Source organism: Giraffa tippelskirchi, chromosome 13, assembly GCF_054371585.1.
Source record: "Giraffa tippelskirchi isolate mGirTip1 chromosome 13, T2T-mGirTip1v1.2.pri, whole genome shotgun sequence".
In the NCBI taxonomy this organism is placed as follows: Eukaryota; Metazoa; Chordata; class Mammalia; order Artiodactyla; family Giraffidae; genus Giraffa; species Giraffa tippelskirchi.
In genome coordinates this window covers 54657005-54670315 of record NC_137287.1, presented here as the reverse complement: position 1 = coordinate 54670315, position 13311 = coordinate 54657005, and the positions used below count along the sequence as shown (strand labels likewise).

Sequence of the window (13311 nt, the reverse complement as noted above, 5' to 3'; positions counted from 1 at the left end):
CAATTTTAGCTCTTATTTTGAATTCACAGTTGAGCACTTCTTTGAGACCTGAGTGGAAAGAGCACTGCTTCAGGAAGGATTTTCATTTACGTCTGTCAAGCCCCTGGAAGCTTCACATAACTAGGAATATCTTAAATGAAGATTCTAACCCATTCATTTGAAAGTGTGATTTTGCATTAATATTTTGTCCAGCATTATTAGATTATCTGCAGTCAAAATTTCTAGGATCTCCCATTTGACAAAATTGCCAGGAATGAAGTCCCTATATTTCCTCTACTTTAGTATGAAACTTATATTTCACATTTAAACTGCATCTTACATTTTATTTACTGTACATTGGACTTTTTTCTCCTCCTAGAATGCAAGTTCCTTGACAGTAAGGCTGATCTGTTGTATTTATCTGTGAATATTTCACAGCAGCCAGGAAAGTATATTCATGGCTTTCAATGAATATTTAATAGACAAAAATATGTCCAAAATTCTGACAGTATAAAAACCTAGGGCCCAACAATTAGTGGTAAATAATGCTTTGGGGATGCCTAATTTATTGTTTTCTTTCTTTTACAATTTGGACATGACAGTACAACAGGCTATATATCACAATATTTATGACAATGAAGGAGAAACATCTTTTTTAATAGATTTCAAAAAATAAGTTATCTGAAAAAGAAGATTGTAGGGCTTGAAAAGAAGAAACATATATGAAGAATATGGAGAAAAGTCTTGTAAGAATCCAAAGACGCACTGGTAAAGAGACCAGTATATACTTTATGTTTTCTAAATTATAAAGAAACTCATGAAATATCATGTATGACCTCAGATAAGAAGTTAAAATGTATAATGACAATATACTTTTGCTCCTCCTATGAAAGTTAATGCTTATAAATTATCAGGGTTTTACCTAAGAAGCTGGTCATTAAAAGAAAATATATATCAAATATTATAATTTCTCGAGTTGGCAGAAAATCACAAAAGTGGACTCCTTTCAAACCCAATTATTGATGGCATTCTGGCATCATCATAGGGTGACAGCACACCTATGATGTCAAAAAGTGTAAGCACATTCCCCATAAAATAAAGGAACACAGAGCAAAACCCCTTCTTAAAAAAAAAAAAATCATTACACTACATACAATTTTTCAGTAATAGTCACCTAGTCTGTATGTTGATGATATCAACAATTTAGCTTAGAAATTCAGAGAGAAATTTGATTCTTACAGATAACATTTTATCAATGATCATATTTAGTAGAGAGAGAGCCAAACCAACTAAAAAATGTACTATGACATTACTTAGGGCTTCCCTGATGGCTCAGTCAGTAAAGAATCTGCCTGCAATGCAGGAGACCCTGGTTTGATTCCTGGGTCAGGAAGATCCCCTGGAGAAGGGATAGGATACCCTCTTCAGTATTCTTGGGCTTCCCTTGTGGCTCAGCTGGTAAAGAATCCACCTGCAATGCAGGAGACCTGGGTTTGATCCCTGGGTTGGGAAGATCGCCTGGAGAAAGGAAAGGCTACCCACTCCAATATTCTGGCCTGGAGAATTCCATGGACTTGTATAATCCATGGTGTTGCAAAGAGCTGGACACAAGTGAGCGACTTTCACTTCCCTTCATGACATTACTTGAGGAAAACTGAGCAGGAAGTTATAATGCCACCCTGAAGTTCACATACCAAATGTGCAGCCGGAGTTTGCATGAAAAAAGAACAATTCGTAAAACCAAGTTTGTTCAAAAACAACCATGAATAGGAAAAGTCACATCCAAACATTGTAAGAGCTTGTGTGTGTGTGTGTATGTGTGTGTGTGTATAATTTAAAAAGCACAACTAAAAAGGAAATCTATTTATTTCTTTTCCCTACTTAACTAAGCATTCAGTCTATAATCAACTGGTTAGTATGAAGTATTATTAAGGCACTATTTTTATAGTACCCTTTTTTATGGGTTTTGTATGTTATACAAACAGTGGTTTTTTGAAAAAGGGCACAAATTGGTTATTCTCTTTTATGCTTCCTATATTAAGTCAAACCAAAGCTCTGGATCTTTGCATTAAAGGTAATATAAGTGGAAACAAAAACATTTTAATCTTCAATATGTCTTTCAATTTTACTCTATTCATTCTATCACAGTAAAGTTTTATTTATTAAAAATCAATTTTCAAAGAACCCTACATTTAAAATAATTTCAGAGGTTTCACATTGTAAAAAAAAAGGAGGGAAATCTTTTAATAAGTTACTGACTACTTTAGAAAAAATACATAAAAACAAATTATTTAATCATAGTGTAAAATTACTTTTTAAAAAGTCCCTTATTATTGTGGAAGGTCACAGATATCAAACATACCACTACTCAAAAAGACAGGATTATTTTAAAATTCTGCACAGATGATTATTACTGTGTCATTTTAGAATATTTTATTTAAGGCAATTTTACCATTAATAAAAGTTAAATGTCAACTGAAAGAAAATCATCCAAACAGTACAACAGAAAAGTGGTCTAAAGTTGTGAGCAGATAATTCATAGACTAATATAAAAGGCCAAGTTATATTTGAAAATTTACTCATCAGAAAAAAGATAAATTAAAATTGGAAACCATTTTTTTAATCCATGATTTTAGAAAAAAAATTTTTAATGTGATAATAACCATTGGGAAAAGAGTATGGAAGAGATGTCCAGTTTCTGGTCCAATATGTACAGAGCTTAGAGGTCATACTCTACACTAACAAGTAAAAAGCTGAACAAACTGAAAAATCAACAACTCTTCTTAGATCCATCAGAACAGTGAGGTCACAAGATAAACAATTTTTCTCTACAATTGGATAAACAGTCATATAGAAAGAACCACAGCCTGGGGCAGCCCCATGAGCAGAAATGGCCATGGGCACCAGTGCCTGGGTAGGAAAATGAGAACTGTAACTGAAGAACTACCGGGGTCCTAAAGTAAATGTGTCCTGAGCATTATACAAAATATTTCTATGTATACACCATAATGAGAATCTCTAGATACATTATTTATGAAAATCTTTTCTTCTTTTAAAAAAAAACAAAGGAAGCAAGAAAGGAAGAGTATCATGATGCCTTTCCACAAAACCATGTGGTGTCAAGCTTGCTACAAACATCACTAGAAAGGATTTTGACCAAATCACCTTGAATAGAAACTTGCGATCCACCTATAATAGTTTCAATTTATAGTTTCAACTAAAGACTAAATTGATTTTCACACACACAGTTTAGATCGGTTGGTGAACAAATCAGGAACCAAACAGAATTTTGGACCTAGGAAGGACTTTGGGGACCATTGAGCTAGACCCCCCTTTTATACATGAGGAAACTAAGAACAAAGAGACTTATTTTAAAACTAACAACTAATTTCATAAAACACGAAAGAACCTGACCTTCTTGCTTCTCATCCAGGCTTTGATTTTACCAAATCAATTTACTTTGTTATAACATTTCATAAATATCATCTATGCTTCTTGAAAATTCTCAAGTGGTCCCAGAAATATTTATTTTCCAATCCCATTACCAACTCCAAGTAAACTGATTAAAAATCATATTAAAATATGATTACACCTCATATTTACAAGAGTAACCCAGTAGAGAATTCATAAAGTTTAGCATGGTGGAGGAATTTAGAGATTGTCTCTTGTCTAACTTTTTTTTTCCCTAAAGAAAACAAAACAGAACTTAAGTAACTTGCTAGATCCAGTGAGTCAGACACACAGTTAAGAGCGGAACCCAGCTGTCCTAACTCTAGGAATGGTCTTCTGTAGTCCACATTATATTTTACTTATAAAAGGAAAGGGTAGCATGATCTTGCAAAATGAACACCCACTGACTAACCAGCTAAGTTTGGACAAGTCACTGAACTCTTGTAAAATAGGTTGCTTCAACGATTTAGTGAGCACGATTGATAAACTGATCTCTAAAGTTTCTTACTCCTTTCCAAGAGTCTGGAGTTTTTAAGATAGGGTTCAATATGCACTAGGTCATGGGATCCAGTGGGAAAACAGAGTACTGCAACCTAACTCTCTGAGTAGTTTCAAAAGTTATACAAAAGGTGAGGTTAACAAAGTATCAGAAGAGAAAGGAGGGGAACTCAAACCTGGAGATGTACAACTAGCTAGTGAATCTGTGGTTTCAGATGCAGTAAAGGGCTTCAGGTCACTCTCAACAGGGAGAAAATTGACATGTGCCATAACCACAGGGTTTCCAGGATGTGAACTTCTCCTAAGTGTTGAGTTTTCACCTCTTAGTGCGCCTTCCCATTGTTCTGAGAACGCATCTGATATAGCTGGACAACTAATAGCAAATTACACAAATTATATACGTTGTTAAGGCCAAGAATTTGGTTTTCTTTAAACCCAGCATTCCACGATGGTAATTGTTAAAGCAAAAGAACAATAAGATGAGTCTGATGCTGATACACTTGAGGATGGAGTAACGTGAATGTCATCAACCTTTTTCTGAAAATAAGGCAGACCTCAAAGGCCGATCCTAACGCATTCCTCAGCTCACGATTTGCTATCAGGTGATTCTTACCAGCATGCATGTAGTTCATACCATTATTTACATTTTCATAACCTCAGGTCAAATGACTGGAAGGAAGCACCTGTTACAAAATCTCTTCATATTGAAACTTTTTTCTATACTTACTCACTCTCTTCTTCCTTCAAGTAAATCCAGTTCTTTTTTGCCTATAGTCTGTTTTTCTTCCTCTCTCTACCCTAAAATCTTCCCTAAAGGGCATGATACTTACTAAGAGCTGAGCAACAATGCTTATAAATCTGAGGAAGTAATTCAGTTTTATCCCCATCCCTGGGACCCCCTATCTAGCCCATCAGTTGCATGCTTATATTATAAAACTTATATTTGGTCCTTTGAATGGACTTTCATAAATTCTAAGCAGAGATCGCTTTGAGATGAAAAGTGTTTTGAGTAGGTAAAGCCTAAATTTTGACAAGACAGATTGGGGCAACCCTTGCTAGCCAGACCCACACCAGCACCCTCAAGGTAGGGCTAGGGTAGGGGTGTGACTAGACGCCTGGACATTGTGGGAAAACTGGAAATAAAGCACTGATCCCTGGCTGATCCAGCCCTGCTGCCCGTCGGGAACACTTTGCTCTATGTAAGAGTTATGTAGGTGTCGAGCCCGCGCCGTGCTAACCCCACTGTCATATCTCTGTCTCTGTGCCCACATTCCTTTCTTCCCCTCTTTTTCTAGCTTCCTGGGGCCAGTTCTAGGAGTCTGCCATCAACGAGTCTTTTCAGGGTGATTTTTTTCCTAGACACCTGTCTGTGTTGTCCTGACCATATAATTCGCACCTTATATTATCCTCTTAATTCTCTACTTGGAGATACCCTCCAGACTAAACCCTGTGATATTCTTTCCCTAGTTTATGTGTTCAGGGCTTCTTACTCTAACTTATTTTTAATATTTTATATAAAGCGTAAAAGAAATATGGTTTATATTTCTTATACAATTTCATAAGCCTTTCATAGAGGTAAGTTCAATGTTAAAAAGATGGGAAAATCCATAGTCAAATAGTTTTAACCAAAAGTAACAGTTATCTATAGGGAAACCGGTAGGCTATACAAAATCTTAGATAAAGGCATCCCTTCTTCCAACCAGATGTAGCTTCACAACAGCAAATGGAGCCAGGCTGGATTTCAACTCAACCCTAGACAACTATAAAAAGAGTCCAGTTGCATCACAGAAAAGATTTTAAAGGAGGTTGTCCTTTGAATTTTGTTTTAGTAGAATTTTAGTCTAATGTGTATCATTCTTAACCTTGGACAACATTTCACAGCTTGGGCATTTTATTGGTTAGATGGTAAATTTTATGCAGTAGTAGCTATTTTGATGGAATTTCTTTTTACACCAATGTGAATTGAGTGTCTAAGTCCATGCTAGGCCCTGGACTTTGGTCTAGCAATACAAACATGATACCTGACTCATGAAGCTTACAGCTCAGCAAAACAATCTCTATTTAGAAGTAAATTATATTTTTTTGATATTATACTTACTGATAAACTTGTTTTGCATAGTCTCCAGCAGAGCTTGGTGGGCATCTTCAGCTTGTAGAGCATGTGAACATTCTCTAGCCAGTATGGTGCGCACGAGATGCTCCCCACACCCTAGAAATCCAAGGAAACCAAGAACGGTTGAGCAAAGGCAATACTAAATATCCTTGTCTTAGTAGCACTAAGACACCCATATGCGTCACTGAAGAAGTAGTTATGTTGGAAAATAATTCACTGATGAATGAAATGATTTCTATGCATAATCTATTTAGCAACTTTAGTAATGAGATTTGGCAGAAACTAAAGAAACATAGGACTGTCTAATCTTGAAAGGAAATGAAGAAAATAAAAATAGTTCCCCCTTTTCACAGAAATTATTCACATAAGACAGGAATTTAGATTCTCTACCTAGGAACTGTTGAGGGTTCTGTTTCTTTTCCTTTGCTGAATAATCGCAAAAAACTGTTGTATAATTTCCATACAGTAGGTTCCTATTGGTTAACTATTTCATATGTAGTAGTGTGTATATTTTAATCAAAAGTTCTTAAGTTCAAGAAATTTAAACCAGTACAAACTGATGTAACACACAGTTCTGTTTGGCTAGTATGTACTCTGACAGACATTAGGCAATAAATCTACTGTAAAAATATAATCTGCAATTTTTAAAATAGTTCCATTCATTTCAGAAGTTTTCTTTCCATATGTAGACCTCTCCTCCTCTCCCTCCCCCCTGTGCCCCCATATACATATGCACATACGCATATACACATATGTGTATATTATGTATACATGTGCATTACACACTCATTGTCAAAAATACAACTGTTCAAAACCTGTCAATGCTTTTTTTTTCCAAATCACCTATGTTTTGCCAGAAATCTTTGTTGTTGTTCAGTCATTGTGTCCAACTCTTTGCAACCCCATGGACTGCAGCACGCCAGGCGCCTCTGTCCTTCACTATCTCCCAGAGTTTACTCAAATTCACGTCCATTGAGCTAGTGATGCTTTCTAACCATCTCACCCTCTGCTGCTCCCTTCTCCTTTGCCTTCCATCTTTCCCAGCATCAGGGTCTTTTCCAATAAGTCAGCTCTTCACATCAGGAGGCCAAAGTATTGGAGTTTTAGTCTGACTGATAGAAATACCTTCCCTGTATATTTTGGTAAAGTAAATGTAAATCTCTTTCAAGATCTCAATATCTCTTTATGAGTATCTGTACTTAAGATCTTCATCTAGGTATGCAATTTAATATATAACTTGTGGGTAGGATTATGGTGATCCTTATTTTGTTAAAGCTTTGTACTATTATTTTTATAATTGGAGAAAAATTAAAATAAAGCTAATAGAAAAGAAACCATTTTTGACACTTATTAAAACTCCATAAAATTTAATTCCCTTTGTATACATATTTGATGTTGAACAGTGAAATGTTATACTTTAGAACAATAATAATTTTTAGGAAATTGGCATATTATAAGCTAAATGGGTGTTCAGAAGGTTATGTACACATGATTCAAGTCAAACAGCTAAACCACATGAAGTTAACATTACATCAAAAATATACAGTATGTGGCAGAGAGACTTTTTCCTCTGTTGTTATACAGGAATATATAGGGTTTTCCAATGGTTGGTTGTTTTCCAAGAAACTTAAAATTATGACTTCTTTTCTGACATATATCACCTTTAACATAAGAACCTTGACATCAAAAGTTTGTTTCTCCTGCAGGTTCCAATCAAAGAAAGTCTGACTTCTGTGGTTTTATCCACCAATTTCTAAGGTTTCTTATAACATGCTGCCATACAGCTGAGGGCTTCCCTGGTGGCTCAGCTGGTAAAGAATCCGCCTGCAATGTGGGAGACCTGGGTTCAATCCCTGGGTTGGGAAGATCCCCTGGAGAAGGGAATGGCTATCCACTCCAGTATTCTGGCCTGCAGGATTCAGTCCATGGGGTCACAAAGAGTCAGACATGACTGAGCGACTTTCATTTTCACTTTCATACAGCTGAAGTATGATTCAGAGGCTAATACGTCCATTCTTTATTCATCAATATTAGAAATAAATCTTTCAATACATCTTCCTTTTGTTCTTAATCATGCAAGCAAGAGTGTATTTATTTCTTCAGATTTTAGCAGAAAACATGGGTTATACAAAGAATGAAGACCTAACAACAAACCTAGAGGAAAAGTGATAAACAACCAATTCTAAATTCGCTTTAAAAGGTACACACTTATTTAGCCTCAATAAGAAAGACAACTAAATGAACTGAAACAAACAGTGAATTCACAGCTTATGTTTTAAAAAAATACCTTTGAAGATGCTGTGGAACCAATTAACTATTCTGAAAACGAATAAATGAAAGAAAACAATCAAGCATTTCTCTGGCGTTCCTATAGGAACTGCATAGCAGGGTAGCCAGAATGTTTATAAAGGAAAATTCTCTCCATAGAAGTATCCTGGTTAATAAATGAAGAAGAAGTTAACAAAATTAGACTAAAACCATTTGTAATCCATAATGTAATAATTGATATAAGCAACAATCATCAATGGCTGCTAATATCACAAAAAGATATAATCAGATATATGAACCTTGATAAAATTACACCTTTCTAGTCTTGCCCCACACCAAAAAAAATTACACCTCAATCTGATCAAGCCTCTAAATTCAATTATTAATTTCAAGAAATAAAAAACATCTGCAAAACCTACAGCTAACTTTATACTTAGTTGTGAAACACTCAATTGCTTCTCCCTAATATCAGGAAAAAGGCAATGATGTCTGCTTTTATCACTTTCATTCAACAATACACTGGAGGTTTGAGCTACTGCACTAAGTCAAAATGAAATAGAAAGCATAAAGATCACAAAGGAAAGGTAAAACTGCTTCTATTTGTAGATGATGTAATTGTTTACACAAAAAATCCCAAAGGAATCTACAAAACCACCACTAGCGTTATCTCTCCAGATTCTTCCTATCTGGCTAGGAGTCTAGGGCAAAGGTTGGCAGCAGACTCCTGTCTGGTACTTATCAGTCCCCAAAATATGAACTTGATTTCCACTTCTTCCCCCATCCATGCACACAATAGATTGTTACTGAGCACCTACTTGGTGCTACTGCCAAAGGACACAGCAGTGGGCAGAGGTGCTGATACTGTTTTCAGATCTGCCCAGAGGTGCTGGACCGTTGACTGGCTACTGAATACTCAGTTAATGGCCACCCTAGCCAGTCCAGATGCCTGTGCCTTGACCATGTGCTTTATAGACCAACCCTGGGGATTTAGATGGAAACCCTGGACCCAGGAGGCCCCTGGGTATTCCCACAGCCCGCTGAGCACCAGTCTTGATGGCCAGGTCTCTCCCAGGAATCCTGACCTTTAGACCAGTCCCAGTTCACTCTTTCCTGGTGGGTTTTCCATTACTGAGACTCCCACAGCCAAAGACATCAGAATTATAACACATTTCCTCTCTTGTGGGGATCCTCAACCTTTCACAACCCACATTAAAGATGAATTCACGATAAAAAAAATCACAAATCACACACACAGACTTAGAAGGCAGAATGAGCATATGAAAAACAGAGGGACTGCCAAACAAAGAAGTGGTGATAACAGAATAGTGGTTGACAAACATTTTATATTTTTAAAAAATTATAATAAAGTAAACGTTTTAGGCTTTGAAGGCTACGTACGATTTCTGTTAAATACTGTTTTATTTTCATAACAACCTTTAAAGAAATTAAATATCCTTTGCTCATTGGGCATGCAAATACAGACCATGGCCAGATTTGGCCCACCGATCTTAGTTTGACAAGCCTCGTAATGGAAAAATCTGTAATACAAAGATGGAAAGGGAGGTCATTATCAAAAACACAAAGCAGGGCAATCTGGGAGCCAGGGGTTTGGAGAGGTGAGCAGAGTTTTCAATGAATCAAATAAAACTTTATAGATCAGAAAAAAAAAACTGTTTAAAACTCAATGCAAGAGAGAGAATTAGAGTATACACCCATGGGAAAAAACTTAAAAGCAGCCTAGACTGATAAAGAGAAGGAAAACAGGAAGCGTAAAACAAGAAAATCCAACATATTAATAGGCATTTTGAAAGAGAAGAGGAAAAAATGAGGAAGGAGCATTAATAGTTGAAGAAATAATAAATAAGAAATTCAAGAATTTAAGTTATAAGGAAATCCTTAAATTGAAGATACATACAGAGTCCCAAAGAAGATGAGTAAAAACAAATCCATCATTCGTATACTATAGTGAAACTCTGGACCAAAGACAAAGAGAAAATATTAAAAACTAATCAAAGAAAAGTAGCTCAGTTGGTAAAGAATCTGCCTGCAATGCAGGAGACCCCAGTTCAATTCCTGGGTCAGGAAGATCCCCTGGAGAAGAGAAAGGCTACCCACTCCAGTATTCTTGGGCTTCCTTTGTGGCTCAGCTGGTCAACAATCCACCTGCAATGCGGGAGACCTGGGTTCAATCCCTGGGTTGGCAAGATCCCCTGGAGAAAGGAAAGGCTACCCACTCCAGTATTCGTGGGCTTCCCTTGTGGCTCAGCTGGTAAAGAATCTGCCTGCAATGCAGGAGACCTGGGTTTGATCCGTGGGTTGGCAAGATCCCCTGGAGAAGGGAAAGGCTACCCACTCCAGTATTCCAGCCTGGAGAATATAGTCCATAGGGTCGCAAAGAGTCAGACACGACTGAGCAACTTTCACTTTCACTTTCAATCAAAGAAAAAGAAGATTGATAAAAAAAATTTTAATTTAAAAATTTAACGGGTAAATTACATATTCCCAAGCAACAGAAGAGGCCAGGAGAATAATATCTTAAAGATGCTAAGGCAATAAACAAACAAAACAACTTGTCAACCTAGAATTAGTTACACTACCATTCAAGACTGAGGATCAACACAGTTTCAAATTTACAAACTCATTCCTTTGAGATTTAAGCTCCCAGCTTACTTCTACTCTGTCCGACACCACACCGTCTCATAATTCTTGCTGATTTTAATACCTACCTAGATAAATCTCTCAATATCTTAGCTTCTGGATTTTCTGACATGCTTTCTTCAGATTAACCACACTATGTCATAAGGTCATTCCTATGACAATGTCATAATCAGTAATATTAACTCCTCCATAGTCTCAGTTGCAATCACCCCACCCCTCCTATTTTTTCAACTCATCTCTTGACCACTCTAATTGCAACATTCCCTCCACTTCACCAAAAAGTGCCATTCCACTAATTCCGCTGCTTTATAACTATCCCTCACTGCTCTCAGATCCTCACTCCCATCTTAGCCAACTAAAATTCCATGCTTCATTAACGTGTATCTATTTTCTTACTCCTAAAAGTCTTCAAGTCTTGCTCACACATCAAACTTAACTGGCAAAAGCCCACACTGGAGTATCAGCCAGAATAACTACACAAGGCTGCAAAAACAAACCACCCCCAAATCTCAGTAGCTTAACAACAAAAACGTTTGTCATTAATGTCACTAATTTATACCTGGGTCACCAGAGAGTGTGCTTCAGACAATCACCCGGGAACAAACCCAGGCTGATGGAGGCTCCATCAGCTCTAACTGCACCTCCTGGATCATATTCCCACCAGGAGAATGAGAGGGCTACTAAAGTTCACCTTACAGCTTTAGCCTGGAGGTCACACATATCATTTCCACTCTAGTCCACTGGTGAGAAATAGCCACAACGTCTCAGCAACTGCAACAGGGCTGTGAAATACAGAGGAGCGTATGGATATTCGGGAAGTGTTATGTTAAATGTCTTTGGGACATCTAAGTAAACCCAACTTCCCATGCTTGCACCTGCACAGCTAAATGAGGCACAGCTATCATCCTGTGACCATAGGGTGACATTCATGAATCTATAACATGAAATTTACCATTTAATCATTTTTAAGTGTAGAATTCAGTGGCATTCTTATTCAGATTGTACAACTATCACGACCATCCATCTCTAGCACTTCTCCATCTTCCCAAACTGAAACTCTGCACCCATTCAACAACCCCACATCCCCCACTTCTCCCCAGTCCTGGCAACCGCCATTCTACTTTCCATTTCTATGAATTTGACTACTCTAGGTATCTCACGTAAGTGGAATCATATTCTTTTGAACTTTTCTGACTGATTTAATTTGCTTAATATAATATCCCCAAGGCTCATTTCTTATTGAAACAGGTTTCAGAATTTCCTTCCTTTTCAAGGGTGAATAACATTCCACCATATGCACACACCACATTTGGCTTATCTGTTCATCTGCCAATGGACATTCGGGACCAAATGCACTCTTAATCTACACAGAGAGCCATTTACTGGTGAAAGAAAATGGCTTGGCAAACTTTGCACCAAAAGAAGACCACTTCTTTCACCCAATTATACAACTTTGCATTGAGTCAAATACAATTTCTGATAAGTTTATGCAGAGGTATTTATCAGACATCATTAGCAGGAACACATGAAAAAGACTACTTATTAACTAAGTTATTCTGGAAAATTCATGATACATTTAATTTCTACCATCAACCAATTTTTTAATTTGCTTGAATAAACATGAGTAATTTGATTAAAATAAATCCTTAGGTGCCTGAAAATGGGGTCTTAGATAATTAAGAGCCCCTTTTATTTGTATAAAGGATGACCGCTTCTCTGAGCCACGTGAAACCACTTCCAGGAACCCATTGTTAGAGTGCTTATTTGTGGGTTTGTTTAGAATCTAGCAAGAGTTGCCAACTCCAAGGAAACTAGAAGAATTAGTGAAGTATTTTTATTTTTTCCTCATCTTGACATTTCCATCAGTGTCATCATTTCTCTAGTTAACACTGGCCAAGTTACAAAATAACTTCTCTGTATCTTTACTAAAGGAAAGACCTGAGAACTGTGGTCTTGTTCAGAGACCTTCTGTATTCCGTGTATTCAATTTTCTCACTCTCTCATTCATTCTCTCCCTCTCCCTTTCCCTCTGTCTCTCTCACCCCCCACACACACCCCTATCTTAAGGTCACAAGTTCCTGCAAAGTAGGAGGTTAGTATTTTTCTATTCTACAGTCAGACTGATGTCTGAATCCAGATGAATGAGTCTAGGACTCTTCATTTAAACCTCAGTTTCCTCAACTGTGAAAATGGGGGATAGGAGTCATAACTACCCCACAAGGACAAAATGAGACAACACACATAAAACATTCAGTGTGAGGCTGGGCACTGAATAAGCACTTCCTACTGCAGTGAGGATGCTGACTGCCTTAAGAAAAACCATTAGCTATCATTTTCTGTCTCTC

At 37.0% G+C, this 13311-nt stretch overlaps 1 protein-coding gene across 27 annotated transcripts in view; it reads right to left on the bottom strand.

Annotated features, from left to right (window-relative positions):
- Positions 1-13311, bottom strand: part of TASP1 (taspase 1) — a 253393-nt gene that overhangs the window by 81585 nt on the left and 158497 nt on the right. For 26 of the 27 annotated variants that reach the window (XR_014073024.1, XR_014073023.1, XR_014073014.1 and 23 more), the window contains one exon: positions 6026-6136. The exons of the other annotated variant lie outside the window; for it this stretch is intronic. Coding sequence is in view for 15 of the 26 variants with exons in the window: in XM_081556535.1 (XP_081412661.1) it covers positions 6026-6136 (111 nt within the window). In the remaining 11 variants the exon portion in view is untranslated. The remainder of the gene's footprint in view (positions 1-6025; positions 6137-13311) is intronic. 27 annotated transcript variants of the gene reach the window in all.